The 18,296-nt window shown below is 38.5% G+C and overlaps 1 protein-coding gene across 1 annotated transcript in view; it reads right to left on the reverse strand.

The window, feature by feature from the left end:
- The window catches only part of LOC146488575 (protein timeless homolog), a 43,534-nt gene that overhangs the window by 24,910 nt on the left and 328 nt on the right, over positions 1–18,296 (reverse strand). The window contains exons 2-12 of the mRNA XM_085118449.1: positions 18,149–18,262; positions 16,684–16,775; positions 13,958–14,022; positions 13,527–13,644; positions 11,769–11,831; positions 11,123–11,224; positions 9,730–9,770; positions 9,081–9,141; positions 6,833–6,886; positions 6,228–6,292; positions 4,317–4,385 (exon numbers count right to left, since the gene is read on the reverse strand). Of these exons, the coding sequence (XP_084974575.1) occupies positions 4,317–4,385; positions 6,228–6,292; positions 6,833–6,886; positions 9,081–9,141; positions 9,730–9,770; positions 11,123–11,224; positions 11,769–11,831; positions 13,527–13,644; positions 13,958–14,022; positions 16,684–16,775; positions 18,149–18,260 (842 nt within the window). The 5' untranslated portion in view covers positions 18,261–18,262. The remainder of the gene's footprint in view (positions 1–4,316; positions 4,386–6,227; positions 6,293–6,832; positions 6,887–9,080; positions 9,142–9,729; positions 9,771–11,122; positions 11,225–11,768; positions 11,832–13,526; positions 13,645–13,957; positions 14,023–16,683; positions 16,776–18,148; positions 18,263–18,296) is intronic.

Consider the following 18,296-nt stretch of genomic DNA (forward strand, 5'->3'; position numbering starts at 1 on the left):
CAGATCCCATTTGAGGCTTGTACAATATGGACAGTATGGACGGACAGTGAGGATGTTGTTTGTTGAATTCCGGGACAGTCCAGGAGGTACAAGACTTTTGTCGGAAACAGAATCTCAGAGATTAATCAGAAGTCAAATCCTCAACAGTAGCGTCATGTTCCCACTGACTTTAACTGTGCTGACGACGCGACCCGAGGTCTTCATGCAAGTCAGTTGACTGTGAACCACCGCTGGTTTCGCGGACCTGAGTTCTTGTACCACACCCCAGAATGCTGGCCCCAGAAGAAACGCATCCGAGAAGAAGAGACTTCTGAAGACTGCCAAGTGGAAACAGCCAAGCCGAAGATGACGTTCGCAACTGATGTTTCTGAACCGTTGATGGATCCATTGAAGTACTCCAGTTGGACCAGACTGATAGGAGTCAATGCGTGGGTGATGAGATTTGTTGCCAAGCTGTCTACCAAGGTTAAGAAGAGGGACAACCTTCCAGAAGCACAGATGAAAGAGTCATTGACACCTGCTGAGTTAGATGAAGCTAGAAAGTTCTAGGTGAAACAAGCACAGAGTGAGCGATTCCCAGAGGAGATGCAAGACTTGAACAGAGGGAAGGAAGTGAGGAAGCAGAGCCATCTAAAAGCGCTAACCCCAACCATGGATGGAGTGGGCGTGTTATGAGTTGGCGGACGACTAACTAGAGCAACTCTCCCTTATGATGCCATTCACCCAATGATACTACCAAAAAAAGCATCACATTACTCGCCTAATTGTAGCAGATGTACACAATCGGTGTCACCATGCAGGGGTAAATCACGTCTTATCACAAGTGCGACATCACTAATGGGTTGTGGATGGTCGTCAGGAAGTGAAGAATTGGGACAGAGACTGTAAGGTGTGCGAAAAGCGGCGAGCAGAACCAGCAGTGCAGATAATGGCACCTCTCCCGGAATCCAGACTTGGAGCAACCATGAGGGCGTTCGCGTTCGTTCGTGTTGATTATGCTGGGTCGTTTGTTACCAAGATAACAGGAAGAGTTCCCGCCAAGAGGTACTTGTGCTTGTTTACATGTGCAGCCACCAGAACCATGCGTCTTGAGATGGCATTTTCTCTGAGTACCGCAGATTTCTTGAATGCATTCAGTCGGATGGTAGCTACCAGGGGGAGACCAGAAGAAGTCACAAGTGACAACAGTACTAACTTTGTGGGAGCCGAGAGGGAGCTGCGAGAGCTTGTTCAGTCAATGGATCATAAGGGCATTGCAGACGACGCTGCTAACAAGGGGATCAAGTGGAACTGGAATCCGCCCCTTGGTTCGCACTTTGGAGGAGTGTTTGAGTCCCTGATTAAAGTAGCCAATGAAACCTTGAAGTCAATTGTTGGAAATGCAGGGCTGAACGATGATGAACTCCAAACTGCCATTAAAGAAGTAGAAGCACTAATGAACTCGAGACCACTGACGTATGAGGGGGCCGACGCCCATGATGAACCCGTGCTGACGCTGAGCCATTTCCTTGCTGGGCAGTTGGGAGGACAGTTAGCGCCTCGAGTCGCTGATGAAGTAGCATTCAACCCTAGAAACCGATGGAGACTAATCCAGAGTCTTGTGAAGTTGTTCTGGAAGCGCTGGAGGGATGAATTTCTTGTGACGCTGAACACATGAAAGAAGTGGAGAGAGATACGTGACAACCTGGAAACAGGAGATGTAGTGCTGGTTGCTGACCAGAATGCACCGTGTGCAAAGTGGGATCTGGGACGAGTTGCCGAGGTGTTCCCAGGCAAAGATGGGCAAGTGCGCGTTGTTGGAGTAATTGTCAAAGGTCACAACTTCATCCGTCCAGTTACCCGGCTGTGCCCACTGAATGTATGATGCAGACGCTGAGGTCAAGATTCCCATGCAAGGAAGAATGGAGAGACGAACTGATCTGATTTGTGACATTTTCTGGTTATTGTTGTGAAGTCCCAGGTGATCGTGGCCGCGTGGGACCTAGACTGGATGTAGACTATTATGGGCTATTAAAAAAAGGCACATGGAATGAAAGTGGCTGTCGTATAGATAAATTTTAGTTTGTGAAACGACAAATAACCACAGTTGATGCGAGAAATGATTGCGATTGCCAACACCAAGGAAATCAAAAGAAAAAGAAATCCTCAATAAAGGAAAAGCAGTCAAATTGGAAAGTAACAACCTGGAATCAAAAATAAAAATGGATTCTTATACCACACCATTCCTTCCCTAGCCTGCGTAGCAGTCGTTTCCGTTTCCTTCAAGCCAAGCGGGGCAAGCGCGCTAGGGCATTGGGCAAAAAGGAGCAAAAAAAGTAGGAGCGGGGGGGAGGGGCGGGGAAGGAAAGGAAACGCCTGCCGCTGAGCCCAGACATTTTACCGAACGCCGTTCGTCAGCGAACGGGAGGCAATGATGTATTGCTATTGGTCAATCCTCTGTCAATCAAACTCATAGACCAAAACGACATCCGGTTCCCGTTTATATATCAAAGGTAAACATATGACCGAGGCCGAACAGAAGTCTTTCGAGTGTCCTTTCGATTTCGAGTTTATTTTGCTTTGGAGTTTGAAAACGACTAAACTACTTTCGTAGGAAGATACGTTAATTCAGTTGGAACCGGTGCAAAGGACTGCTTAATCAAGAATTCTCGGTCACGCTCAAAATATAGTTTTCATTGCGCTTTGGTTTGTTGGTAGGTATTATCGTCTCATCAAACATGGTGTAGTTTGTTTTTCGAAATCCCGCCGGAATTTTTAAAAATTGAAGAAAATTTTTGTTCTGGCTGTCGGCGGCCTCAAAGACACGAAAAGCTGGAAGAACGACTTTGTATTTCCCGCTACGCGAAATACATTTTTATCCTGGAAACGCGAGGAAGTATTTAGCCATGTGGGACAAGCTCATTCTGTCTGTAAGTCCAGCTGTAAGCAAATGAATTAATATTCTAAAACATAAGTAAAATTTGTCTTGGCTAATTTTATCTACGCTTTGTTCGAGCCACGTAAAGTTCGACAAAATCTTCAAAAAATACTGCATCTTGGATCGGAGTAAACAAGTTGCCCGCCGCGATTCTGTTTTCGCTGAGATTTACCAGAAGGTGAAAATGATTGGTTCTCATGTGACATTTGACGTGACAGTGTAGGTCCCAAGGGAGCGAACCCATTTGGGGGCGTTCGGTAAAATGTCTGGGCTCAGCGGCAGGCGTTTCCTTTCCTTCCCCGCCCCTCCCCCCCGCTCCCACTGTTTTTGCTCCTTTTTGCCCAATGCCCTCGCGCTCGGCTTGAAGGAAACGGAAACGACTGCTACGCAGGCTATTCCTTCCCAGTTTTCAAGTGCCTTCTCAATGCAGAAAGTGAAAACAGTGTTATGTTGAAAACAATGTGACACTCGAGGAATTAATAACACTGCAAGGAAAAAAAAAGGAACTAAGCTTGGTTTGCAGCACTTCTCACTTCTGATTTGGCTGTCTAGGAAAGGGCCACCTGTCCTGAAGCTGTCAGTCAAAATTAGCCTTCTACATTATTCCAAGCTAACCCGAGAAGTAACAAAAATAGTAAGTAACTAACACAACATCAATGCATCTGCAAGGAAACCAAAAAACTATGCACACAAAACTAGCGGAAACGAATTGGCGAATGCTAAACCAAACGGGACTAGGTTCAACAGGTCAAGCAGACGGAGTGACAACTTTTATGATAGTACTGTTCCAGCAGTTCTACAACACAAGAACAATCCAGATGTGGAAGTCAATGTTACTTCATGATGTTTGTTACTCCACAATCATTATGAATTCAACGCTTGAACACTTATAGGCATGCAAAGCCCTTCGATATCGTTAATCCTAAACACGATTTATGGAAAAACCAAGATTCCAGTGCAGAAACTGAAGGATTAGTGGTACAGAAATTCAACAAAACAGCATCCATCAACCTCCAGAAAGTGTAATCAAGAGATTTCACACCTAGAAGAAATCAAATCCCATCATCTGAGACAGCTGCAAAATGGGACTGACATAGAAGTAGGAATTCTAATAGGACGTAACAGTCCAAAGAGCGCTGAGGTCACAAGTAGTGATCCTTGAAAATGACAATGATCCTTATGTTGTAAGAACCTTACTTGGGTGGAGAATCGTTGGTTAGCCCAAGCGAAAATTTGATCACCAGTAAGGATGACAGCTCCACCTGCCAGAGTGGTCACCTTTGAAATGGGGAGCACACGGGTGGAGCACAACAGGCGGTAGATGAGCAGACGTACTGATATCTCAGCCTGGACATGCACAACAAATTCAATCTAGATCTGCACACTAAACATCACCTACCTGCCAGAAAACTTTCTTGCAATATTCAGTTTATCTGCAAGCTCTTGTTGACGAAGGATCTCAAGTTGCCTGGTAATGAGATAGAGAAAAGAATACACAAAAAGTGAGGAGACAAGAACAGTTTGTCAAACTGCTGCTCATTTAATACAGAAAAGGGGGTGGTGGGTATCAAAATGTTTTACTGCATACTCATGGCTGCTAGTGCATACATATATATACATTTTATTTATTACTTTCAATCTCTTGTATTGCACTGCTTCATGTCTTCTTGTGTATTTATGTCTCAACATAACGGTTTCAACATTTGTCCAACATTCGTTCAACAAAAGTTGAACGTATGTTGGACAACTGTTGGATGAACGGAGTGTTCAAACGGTTTCAACAGCATTCAACATTTCCAAGTACAATGAAAATGTTGAATCATTGTTAAATGAAAGTTTAAACTAATTTAAATTTTATTCAACACATTTTTAACAAGCTTTCAACATTTTTTAAGCTTTCAAACAACGTTGAACAACCTGTTCAAATGCCCCCGACATTTGGTTCAACAACTGTGTTGAACACATGTTGAAGCAAATGTTGAAACCATTTAAAGTGCCTATCACCCTTATGTACACAGTTTAAATGAATTTCAAAAATTTATGCATGTCGAAGATGCTCTGCGAAGAAATAAATCGTATTCCACACTTCGTTTTGTTTTATTAGATGACAAAATCCCCAAAAATATGCCAATTTCCGCAATATTGAATACAAAAAAGAGCAGTTGAGAGACTAGGAACTAACAAGCTTGTGATGTCGACCTGGTATGTCGGCCTAAAAAAGTGGTAAAACATAAAGATTGATTGATTGCAAGGGGGTTTTATAAACTATACTGTCTAGTGGATGACAGGCTCCATAAACTTATCATAATTGCATGTATAGGCAGTGGAAGACAGTGCTTAGAGAATTAAGGCCTTTCTGATTTTATAAACAAATGTTCCACAGCAAATTAACAAACTGAAAGTACTTGATAGGGACAGTTTCTTAAGTGAACATATTTACGCGACACAATCGGTTGAAATTTTAGTGGAGATATTAAAGTCGCCTTTACCTTTATGCTAAAATAAAGTTTCAAGGAAATGTTGATTGAGTCACGCTTGGTGTTTTTCTGCCATTCTGAGTCGTAGAAACCTTTCTCTGGTGAGTTTACTGTTACTGGCCGAAGGCCGGTACTAGAAAGAAGGAGACAAGGCAGGCAAGTCGCCGCCAGCAACCGCTATGGGGTGCTACTTCAAACCGGAATTGTCGCAAAATTTGAAAACTTCTAGCCTTTTTTTCACCAGCCTCCAATTAACTACATATTTTTGCCATGTCATGGCCGAGTTTGGGCTTCATGCGTCAAATTTCCTCTAAGAAAAGCGAAGCTCAAGTCCTCCAGCTAGGTTTCAAACTATGATCTGTAGCAAAGTCGGCGACCAAAGGAATTCTAAACATGCGGTCCATTTTAATTCAGCCAATCAATGCTTCGCGACCATTGCATATACGTGTACCGGTTTGAAGCACAACGGTCGCGAAGTGACCATACATTACCATACATATAACTCGGCAAGTTCGCAAGTTAGTAACTTGTGATCACAAGTTATTATGTTGCGATCGCAAGTTAGTAAGTTGCAATCGCAAGTTAGTAAGTTGCGATCACAAGTTATTAAGTTAAGTTATTAAGTATATAAGGGACAGTTCCTTGGTCTCTCTCCTTACTCTCCCACTCCCCAATGTAATGTGGAAATGAATGGACAGGTTTTCAAGAGCTGTAAGGATTTTACACGTTGTTATTTACAACTGTAGAACCTATATTATTATCACATTGCTTTGTGCTTGGATATCAAGACTTGCTGAAACAGAATTATTATGTTTGTTGGTGTTTTTCCTTACTTTTCGTCATCTTTCTTTTCACTCCTGGATCTCCCTTCACCTGCTTTAGCTAAACTTTCAGGATTCTAAAAAAAAAAAAAAACAGTTAAAATTGTCTATTATTAACAATTTCATGTAATGTTGCAGTACCTATGACCATTAACTTAGATAGAGATCTCGAAAGACCCAAATGAGAACAAGGTTTTGGTGTAAAGAGGGGAACACTGCTCAGCGATTGATATGACAGCTAGACAACTCCCACAATGTCACCATAAAGCTTTATCTCCTCAGCGCTGTCAAAGGTGTTTTGACATTTTTCCAACCAGCTCAAGCCTACTTTTTCCACAGTGCTACAAGCCGACTCGGCTGGCACGTACTGGATAAAGCCAACCAGCCATTCAATTATGTTGTAAAACTAATTATTAACACATGATACATTGATGCTTTTAAACTGTTAGAATGATTTTTTTATACTTGTAGCGGGACATGCCTCTAGAATGGCACTTTTTTACATGTAGCTCAAAATCCCTTTTAGTTTCTTAGATACTCATACACAGCTAACTTGATATAACTTAGTTTAAATCTGGCTTTATCAGCTGCATTTCATACGGTTATTTTGAACCAACCTGTTCCCTGAGCATCAATGAAACAATCTCCAGTATGTGCATACTCCATCGTCTCTACAAAACCATAAGAGTTGCAATGAGTTACAATGATCTTGCCATCAATTTACAAATTCCAGATGCAACTAATCATACCTATTAAACAAGTTCAATTACTGCACCTCTGCCACCAATCAAAAAGAAAAACTGGAAATAGTAAGATGCATTTCACTAAAGTAATGTACTTGACTATAAAGGGCAGGGCTATGACATTAAGAAGTTTTGAGCCACATGTTGTGTTGAGATACACAACTGTAATAAACTTAAGGTTACCATATACCTTTATAGGTGACTTGCATCCAAGCAATGTAGCGCGTCCAGTTTAAACTGTACATACCTAAACCCACATATAAAATTAAAGCTTATAAAGCTGGCTATTAAACTATACCAATAATTTTGAAATAAATTGATTTGTCAATTTTTAGTGCTGTTTTCTTGAATCAATTTTTTCACCTGAAGGGGACACTTTAAAGAGCTAACACTCAAAGGGAATTTGTTCGTTTGCCTTCAAATTTGGACAGTAGCTAGTTTAACATATACACAACAAAACTATGTCTGCGAATGTTTTCTTTTTTGTACAATCACTCCACACTTTTTTAATCCTATTTAAAAAAATGTTCTAATCTGTAACTTTTCACTCCAATCATTGGATATGGCAAAACGCAGACACAATTTTTCGGCGCTTTGGGCCCAGAAACTGAGGAGCAAATTAAATAAGCAAAAAACAAAATTCACTTTGACTTGTAGCTTTCAAAAGGTGATTCGGACACTCCCATTTAGAGGTCGTGAAAATGTCGACAATTCATTTTATTTCAAAATTCTTGGTACAGTTTGATAGCCAGCTCTATAAGCTTTAATTTGATATAGGAGTTTAGGTATCTACAGTTTAAACCAGATGCACTACAACGCTTGGATGTGAGACACCTCTAAAGGTATATCGTAACCTTAAATGTTGTTTTGTGAGACAGAGTAAAGTGTCTGATCTAAAACAGTCAAGATCACCTATAACATCAGGGTGCCGCCAAGTTTACTCAGCCATAGCAGACCTGTTTTCAATTGGTGTATGACCCTAATGATATTCAAACCATGAATGACAGCACCTGTAAGTAAGTAAGTGCATGGGTGGGTGAGTCGGTCTGTCCATCAGTAAGTGGGTAAGTAACCACTTTCAGAGGGTGGCATTCAAATAGTACAAACTAAGGTAACTGGGGCGGATCTGGGGACGTTCAAGGGGTTCGGTCAAACTTACTAAAAAAACTTAGTAAAAATTACAAAATAATTAATTAAGTAAAACAGTACAATAAAGCCTTTTCCATTTATTTTACTGATTGGAAATGTTATTTGTGATTCAAGTTTATTCACATTTACTTTTTTGCCGCTGTTCAGCAATGCAACAAGTGACATATATTGTCTAGCCACATTTCCTGTCATATTCTTTTCTTTGCATTCAGTTGCAAACAAGTTTGCAAAGCTCAGCATGAATTTAACTCCCTCGACATGCATCGATTTGTTTATATTAACTGAAACACTCCTCAACAACTGTTGATCTTTTTATCAACTTTTTTTTTCTTTTGACGCAAAAGTTCGCTTAAATTTTAGTAATGAAAACCCTTTGGTTTGCTCCCCAGAATGCTGGAAAATGCATTTCCAAGGCCTACAATTTCAAAATCGTAAAAAATGTCAAAATGTCAAGATTGTAACTTGGCCCAGTCAGCATCTTTTGCAATACCGATCTTAAACATCTGACTGGATTGCAACCATTAATGTCAGCTCCTTCATATAGGTAGATGACAAGTGATTCAATACTTTAAAAGTCAATACCAAGATCTTAAAGATCACACAGTCCTTAACTGGCAGCCCAAGTAATTTGTAGAAATAGACTACAAGAAAAAGAGGCTTAAAATATAAAATACATTTGATAAATATAGAAATATTCTTCATATTAAAAGAGATTTTCTGCATTGAGAGGATTGGCTTATTCCAAGCTTGTCAGGTATTTATACACTGTACTGTTTAAAGACCTTCCCTCATACAAGCATTTATTTATCCTAGGATCATGGACATTTTGTTGAAACAAGATCAGTACAATCATGTCTCCTGCCGCCTCCTGTCAAACAATGCTGTTGGAGATTTTTTATCAGAATGTATGAAGACACAGTCATATTCTCAGCGCCTCACTGGCTATAGCAACTGTAAATCAATATTAATTCACCTCATCTGGAGAGCTTGCTATGAAGAGCAAAAGATCATCTATCCCATTAGCATGTAGGTTCCTATGCATCCATGGCAAAGAAAAGGATCATTAATATCTTTTCTCACACAGGAACAGGTAGCAGGGACAGATAAAGTTCAGATCTAGATTGCAGGGTCAGGTTGATGCATGAATGGATCAAGGAACACAAAGACGTACGACTTGCTTGCACTCAGACCTCAGCAGTTTCAGAACATGCTAATGAGACCAGACACTATCTGTTATGGCACAAGGTTAAGTTTATTGGTCACAACCCACAATGGTGCATCCACAGAGTTAAAAAGAGGCCATTCACAAAAAACTCTATCCCACAATATAACACAATCAATAGGGATAGTGGAACTGAGCCCCCTAAGCATAGGTCCATGATCAAACAACGAAAGTGTTGACTGGTAGCACAGAACCAATCCCAATCATTAACAACCATCACGGAGAATACAATTCAACTGTTTGAGTCCAAAAAATAGAGGTTATGAGCTGGTTTAATTTACCAACAAAAATGAGTGGTTAGAGTGAACAAATTGTTTTTCTGGTAAGTAAATAAATGAAACAAATAAACGATAAACTCAGTAATGTCTAAAGTCAACAAAGAATTGCGTGTTGGACCTACCATATGACCTGGTCATGAATGCTGGCATCATCATCCGTTCTCTGAATAAACAACAAAAACAGATAACAATGAGAATGACCATAATATGCAAGATCAGCATGAACTAAACTATCTGTAACCTAAGCTCACCCTTAAGGCATGCCAGCTAAACACCTGCAAATTTGGCTGACCTGTGGTCAAATGAAGAGTTGTTTGTATGCTGCTCACACAAACTTACTTATTACACATGACATCCCAAACCACCCCATTCCCACTGCTGTAAACAATCTTAAGATATGAACCAACAAGTGTGATTTATAGGCTTGAATGATGTGTTGGCATGGTAAATCCAGATATCTGGTGCTACACTTGAATAAACTACCTAACCAAATCATTCACCTCTAGGTGAAGCTACAATCAAGCTTACTGAGGTGGTCTGGTTAATCAAAAAAAGATAACTTGCAAAATAGTTAACACTAGCTTAAGCCCTTTTTGCTGTGGGACATTTTACACTCCTGTGTGGAAACATTTTCATGAAAGTTTTTCCAGTCATTGGAGTCTTCATCACCATCAAATTTAAAGCCAGACAATACTTCTTCATTGCCAGAACATCAGCGGCACTTAACCTACTTATGGCTACACCATTTACAGCACAAAAAAGTTCAAAACCTTTCACATGGTCTTCAGAAAAGAATACACCTTTGACAAATAAAATATGGCCAAGTTCACAACATTATACTGTGGTATTCAACCTGTTTTACTGGCATACATTTTGTCATGAACAAGCAACGTCGTATGTCCTAGAATTCATGCTTTTATGCCAAAAGCTGTAATAAGTCATGTGTTTCAGCTCTTATTAGTAAGCTGTGGCTTGGAACTATTCTACCTAAGTAAACATTACCTTAGGATGGGTGAATTCTCACTCACTCTCTTATTTTAGGGACATGCAAATATTCAGTCTCGCGTGTACTGTACATAGTGATGTGGTATTATTTACATAGTTTACTTCAGTTACAGGAAATGACATCAGTATAACATTGCTCAGTTGCACACTAGATCCCACAGGGACTGGGTCTCTTTGAATCCAAGGGTAGATTTGTTTCTTTCATCCTTTTCTCCCTGTATTTCTATTTATGGCATTGGCTTAATAAATTGCTTTTCTTTTGACTCGATTTGATTGTCTGTTGTTTCTATAACAACACAAGCCTCTAACCGGGTCACAAAAATATCACAGCTTAACCTCAAGGAAGTCTGTGCCTCAAATTGACTTACTCTTTTACCAGTTCCTTTGGGTTCTCCAATTCAAGTATAATAAATTTTATTGTAATGTTTTTTATAAAGACTAATAAATTATGGATATTGAAACTGAAAAAAAAAAAAAAACAGCAACAACAACAACTACAATATATTATACCTTCTCTACTTGTTTGTTTGCTGGTACGTGAAGAATATTTCTTATGAGCAACAGAATTCTCTCAATCAACAGTGAGTCTTCTTCTAGTCTGTCATCCCATTCCTGAGAAAATTAATATTAATAACACAGATACTCACTGAAAATGAAATTTAAAAAAAATTAGACAATCAAAAGGAAATCTCACACGACAACCCTCTCTCCAGCAAAATGCCTTGATGAAGAAACAGCTAGGACAACCATGGCCAACAAGCACATCAATGTATTTAGCATGTGTTACCAAACAACTGGTAAAGGCATTTTCAAGCTACATGTAGATGATTGCCTACTCATAATAAGAAACTAAATTAATATCTGATCCATCTGACTAGTATAATTATGGAACAATGTACCATAATGTGTACATGTCACTTTAGAAAAGTTAACTATGTTTCTTTTCTGTTTCAACTGGCTCTGGAATGATTGTGCAAGTACTATGTTTACTTTAAAAAAACCCACACACCACTTCATATGGTTCCTGCATTTGGAAATGGAAGCTACATGTATCACAAAGATTTGAAAATAGTGTGAAGTCTGGTCAAAACTTGAAAGCAGTAAGTACAACATGCCTCAAACGTAGAAGTTACAAGAAAACAATAAAAATCTGTACCATTTGAAGTAACCTTCCAAATTCTCTTCCAATCACTGACATCACTTCCTTTTCTGTGAATGCCTGTATTAAGAAACAAAAACAACAGTTAACATTAAATTTATATTTATCATTTGTAGTCTCAGCATTTTAAACACAGTTGTGACAGTATGCACAAAATAATCACTTGTTCATCAATGTGACGCCAACACATTTGAGAGCAGGCTCACACAAAAACATTCTGTTGATGTTTCACTCACTACATTGTATGACATGCTTTTTTGTAGTCTCATGATTAAAACTAATTGTTGAATTATTCCATTGTTTGCGCTCACGTGAAGGCTTTAAAGAACAACACAACAGTGACCTTTTCTGAGTACTGTATATTGGCTCAGCACAAAAGTGCCCAACTTGTTCATGTTAACTACAATTACCATGCAACATTTTCAGGGCTCCATACTAACGGTGGTCTGCTGGCCATTGGCCTGTAGAAGTAACACTCTGGCCGGCAGAAATTTGGAACAACTGGCCATTTTGGCCAGGAGAAATTAAAAAAAAAAAAAAAAAATGATTCAATTAATTTTAAATGATTTGCGTACCTTACTAAGTAAACTTCAAATACTAATTTCTTAGCTTTACAACAAAAACATTTTCCAAGTTCTGGATCAAGCTGTGCCCAATCCATCTTGACTAGATGAATCCAACATGTGACAATTGTTGAATCGCCATTTTGTAACTGTTTGCCATGGCCAGGGAACAAATGTCAGATTTTTTTGCACTGTCGCAGACCAATAAAATCAAGGAGATCAAGGAGGTAAAACTGTAGATGAAGCAGAAACGCTCAAAGAATCTGAACAACAGAAAGACGAAGAAAACAAGAAAGAAAAGTTAAAATCATACGAGGAAGAGAAAGAAAGCAGGCCTCTGTTCTGACCACAGTTCGGAAATTCTGACCAGAATGGAAGTACACGTAGTTGTATTCATGGTTAGAATATAAAGACCGTAAAATGTTTGGTTTGTGGTGTAGCGACAGTGACAACATGAAGCTGTTAAACTCTTCATCTTTATTTGCTACCATGGGATGCACAAACTTTAAGATTGGTGCACTTCGATCACATGATATACATGTATCCACTTCTCATCACGATGTACTCAAAGCTTGCTTTGTCAAAAAACAGCCAGCAGCTGCCCCTTTGGCAAGAGCCTTGCAGATTGTGTCAGAAGAGGTTCAAAACAAACTAAAAAAGTTATTTGAGATTGCTTATTTTGTAGCTAAATCTAAGCTACCATTCTCTACCTATGCCAATCTTCAGCAAAACACGGTGTGGAAATATTAGGGAATACTTATCGCGACGATAAGGCTTGCAAGAACTGTTTAGAAGACAGTGTACTTAACTAGTTATTTTAATAGACATGTTTGTCATTAAGATTGAGTTGCTCCTGTACATGGCCAGTGAAACTTACAGTTTGACAAGTTAAAATCTGATTGAGGTGGCCAGAGGGCCAATACTGCACAAAGTTAATTTCGAGCACTGACTTTGTCAGCCACCGCTCCCCTTCTCCTCAAATGAATTTTATTTCAACTTGCATGCAATATGAGTAAAGACATACAAAAGTTAGAAAAGAAAAATTAATCCTTTTCCCTGTAAACACAACACAAAATCCAACCTGGAACCAATTGCACCAGAGGTACACAATATGTACCTTATATGTGGAAAGACATGGAACATTTAAAATAATCTTCAGACAGTAATTAAGTTAGCTCAGAGTTGTTCATACCTCTTTGTATGACTGTAACTGGGTAACCAGGTCCAGGTAATAATGCTGACCTGTCCTATCATCTGGAATGCTGTTTCCAAAGCATAGCACTGCTGGCTGAGTTAAGTTTACCATAAGCCTAAGAACAAACATTTGATAATAAAACAAAACAAAAATCAACAAAATACATGTACCTTGTAAAATGTGGACTAATTTATGTCAATACTGTATCAATAGATGTTTATTTATAATAATCAATTTTATCCAGAATTATGCTTCCTGTTATTACAATTAATCATTGTGATGTTTTCATAGTGGATCTTCATAAAAGCTCAATAGATCAGAGCTTGTTGAATACCCTGCCTAGAATATAATCTAAAAGCTCATGACATAATAATGCAGCCAACCTACAAACTATGGCCATCTAATCTGACTCTATTACGGTACTGTACCTTATAACCATATCAAAAATCTCTTTCTCTTTGGAAGAACAGCTTTTAAGGATTGCCACAAGATCCTGAAAGACAAGTCAAAACACTTTCTTATTTTGAGAGACTTTCGTGTTCCTTAACCCTTTAAGCCCTAACAGTGATCAGCATCAAATTTCTCCCTGTAATATCAATGCTTATTCAACCCCTGATGTCATGAAAATTAAGGATATGATCACTGAAAGTGAATTTTCTTGATATTTTAACAACTTCTCCCCAGTACTTTTATAAGAAATGTATAGGGAAAAGATTGGAGAATTTGTTCTTTGATGTTAGGGGTTAAAGGGTTACCTGTAAATGAGGTATGAGTGTGGAAATATAAATAAATCATGTCCTGTAAAATCCCAGTTGTACATGTAAGCCCCCTTGGCTATAGGCCAATCAAAGAATAAAAAATCAAAGGCTCCTATGAGCCAACTCGTGAATGCAGATGACACATAGTAATTGAAATTTAGACGGCTACGGAAACTTCCTTGAAAGCTAAAAGAAATTATATCTTTGCCCGATTATGTAACGAAAAATAACCATTCTTGTACTATAAAAATGATTGTCAAATTATTCTCTACAGATTGAATAAGATTATTCTGATGCGCCGATTAAAAACAATCATGTGTTTTTTTATTCAAAGTTCATAGAAGCACGCCATGTGCAGCTACGTCATGCAAATTCGTGTCCGATAGTCCAGGGCTACTGGATTTTGCGATCGGGCTAGTGGATTCTAACCATCACTTGCACGATGGGCAAGTGAAGTTTTTTTGGGAATTAAAATTACAAAATTACTGTAGGGCAAGCCGATCTCGCAAAGGGAAATCTGTTCAACAAAGTATTGCATTACATTTCATGCCCCACATAAATGCGTGAAATTTTTCCTTTCGAGTTCAGTCCACGCAATCCTCAAGTAAAAATAATGAACTATGACAAGCTCTTGCTAAATAAGAATTATTTATCGATCACGTCCTTTTGCTTTCCCATAAATTTCCAGTTGTAAATTTCGAAAATGAAACATTTTTTCCCTGTGAAACCTCGATGAAAGCTGACAAGATCTTAAAGTGTTCCTTTTACCAGAAATTTGCATAATTTTGTTTATGACGTCAATGATGCGTGACATGGCACGTTCCGCTTTCACATTAAAACTGGCAAATTAAATTATTTTTTAATTAAATTATTTCTAAATTAAATTATTTTTAATTCTTAAAAGAAACCGCACTTTGTAGAAAAAAACGAAAAAAACAGATAACTTTGCTCATATTCAACGAAAAATCTCCATTCTTACACTGAAATGATTGTCAAATTATTCTCTACAGAATGAATGAGAGAATTCTGACGCGTCGTGAAAAAAAAATTTTCACGTTTTTTTTTTCACTAATTGAGTTTACGACCCCGGACTTTCTGAAAAACTGAAAAAACTTGTAACTTTGCTCAGATTGAACGAAAAATCTCCATTCTTGCACTAAATGATCGTCAAATTATTCTCTACATATTGAATAAGCATTTCCTGATGCGTCGTGAACAATAAATGTTCGCATGTTTTTCCCACTAATTGAATTTAAAACTCACTCACTGCGCACGCCCGAAACTTAACGACAAAACCGACCAACCGACCGACGAACCAACCAACCAAGTCAAAAGCCAGCTATCGCTATAACTCGTTCATTGCGCTACGCGCATTCACGAGTTAAAAAGTAGCAGATGAACCACATGTTGCCACACAGCCAGAGCTCAACCCAATTTCTACAGCATGAAGTGAATAGGAGTATTGCAACTCTCCCATGGGTGGGATGCTAGCCCATTGCAGGGTTTAACCCCAACAGTATGCTGCCAGTGGTCATTTATACACCTGGGTGAAAAGAGACAATGTAGAGAAAAGTTTATAGTCTAAGAAAATGCAACAGCAGTGAGTAGGCCCCAAACCACCAACCTTAAGATATGACTTCCAACATGTTTACAACCACTGTAGTGTGCGTTCACATGTTCAAAGCAGCTGTTGTTCAATTTTCCAACTGCCTGAAAAGTTTTAGCATTTGGAGTAAAAATGATGGAAATTATCATTGCAGAAATTAACATTCCACTTTTTAGTTCATGGATGCTGACACTCCAATATATTATTACCGTCAAAGCTCTCATAAGCAACGACCTCAGGGATTGGGAAAAGTGGTCGTAACTAGAGCTGGTCGTTTACGAGAATGCAATCTAAAAAAGCGAACAAAAGCTGAAACAATAGAAGCTGGTCAATTACCAGTGAGAGCTTTTAGCATAATTAAAAGCTTTCTACCTCGGTCTCAGGGTAACACTCTTGATCCAGCGGTAAATCATCTTGAATTTTAGATTTAAGATCTTAATCTACGAAGATTATTAGGCAGTGCAATATTACTGTAAATGTGATCACAAAGTGTATGCTTTTATGAAAGAGTTGCCGTAATACCTATCAGAATCTATGAGTGGTCGCTTACGAGAGCTTAAAAACAAAGGAAAAGACCAGTTGGTTATTCCCAAAAGTGGTCATGGTCGCTTACCAAAGCTTTAATTATAGAGTTAATAAGTGATAATTCAAACAGGGTTTCACAATGGTGGTTGTAACTGGAGCTGGTCGCTTACGAGAGTGGTCGCAAGAAGATCTTTGACTGAAATATGTACAAAAATTTTTGCAAATCGTGTTAAATTTTAAAGAGCATTACTTTAATGTTGCTTACATTTTGCAGCACTTCAGAATATCCTAGCTGGCGTCTTATCTCACAGGTGGTGTCGTCACGGCGTAAAAATCTGACCAAGTCCTTGAGGCTCTCTACAGACATCATTCAAATATTAATCATTTTACAATAATCATCAAAATTCCTGCGCGCTGATTGGCTCGTAGCTATTGTCTATTACTTCAAGAGTACAGATAATAAAAAATGAAATCAGATGTAACACTCATGCTTTCTCAACGGAAAATAGAGCCAATCCGGTTCATACTTTTCCTGTGTTATTGAAAAAAAAAATTGAAGCAGTTTTCTATGGTCTATAATATTATAGACCATAATATGATGCTATAAAATGTTCAAAACTCAAGTAGAGCCACTTGCCTGTGGCTCATGATTTCAATGTCATTTTATGGTCTGTAAGAGTACAGACCATAGAAAGTGTTATCAGTTTCTTAAATGTAACACAATAATGTATAGTTTTATACTTTTTTCTGAGTATGCCTGTGTTACTCACTGAATAATACACCAGACTTATTCATTCACCAGGCTTAAAATCTACCATCACGTTTATTCCATGGCACATATGCCACACATCGACATTCAAATCCTTGCAGTATGCTCCCATGAGTCTCCTGTAGCTCACTGGTAGAGCATCTAAACCAGTAATCGGAAGATCATAGGTTTGACTCCTGAAAGGAGCACTTGGATTTCTTTTTTCCGAGTATGCCTCTGTCACTCACTGAACAATACACCATACTCATTATAACAATGTAGCAGTTGGGTTTCTTGCTGGAGGTGACAATCGTTCAAAGTAAATTCTTCTGATGCGTGGGATGTAAATGTGTCAAAAATACAAAAAACTTGATAGAACATGTGTTGAAAACTCTCTTCAAAAAGTCTGGTCAGTTGAAACCCGTGATACATGGACAATGCCCTCTAAATATTCTAAAGATTCACCCATCCTTACTGTAAATGGGCACTCATGGTAGCTCTTCACTACAGCCTCTATTAATAAAACGTTCATTTCCGCCATCATTTGAAGACTCTCAAGACTTCAGCAAGATTGACTTGAGTCCAAGCGAGGGGATGCGTAATGTATCCGCTCACACCCCAGGCTTACAAAATGTTGTAAGAATTCAGAAATCGTTCATTTATTAAAATTGATAACAATCAATAAAAATCAATACAATTAAGAGGACTTGCCTTGTGAGTATCAATTTTCATTGATTGGTGAAACCAATCCATATTAATCATTTAATTTTTATCGATTATATTGATTAATATAAGCTTAAGCTTATTGATTGGTTTCCGATGATCGATTTTCATCGATTGGCCGGGCAAATACATTTGCTGCTTTTCAATTCCCATCAATTCACCAAGAATAAAATAAATAAGCTTAGAATATAAAACATATTATTTTTTAAGCTTAAATATAAGCTTTCTTTTTACAACATTCTTGCCTCATCCAACTTACCAACACAATCCGGACTCTTGTAGTAGTCGCTCCCCTCGGAGTACCCGAGACCAGCAAGGGTGCAAACAATCTCCGTGTTTAGGTAATCGCCTAAATCATTTAGATTTTCCATACCTGCAGAATAAATACATGGTATAACAGCATGTAG

Source organism: Pavona decussata, unplaced genomic scaffold (genome assembly GCF_977016875.1).
Source record: "Pavona decussata unplaced genomic scaffold, jaPavDecu1.1 SCAFFOLD_9, whole genome shotgun sequence".
NCBI classification, from domain to species: Eukaryota; Metazoa; Cnidaria; class Anthozoa; order Scleractinia; family Agariciidae; genus Pavona; species Pavona decussata.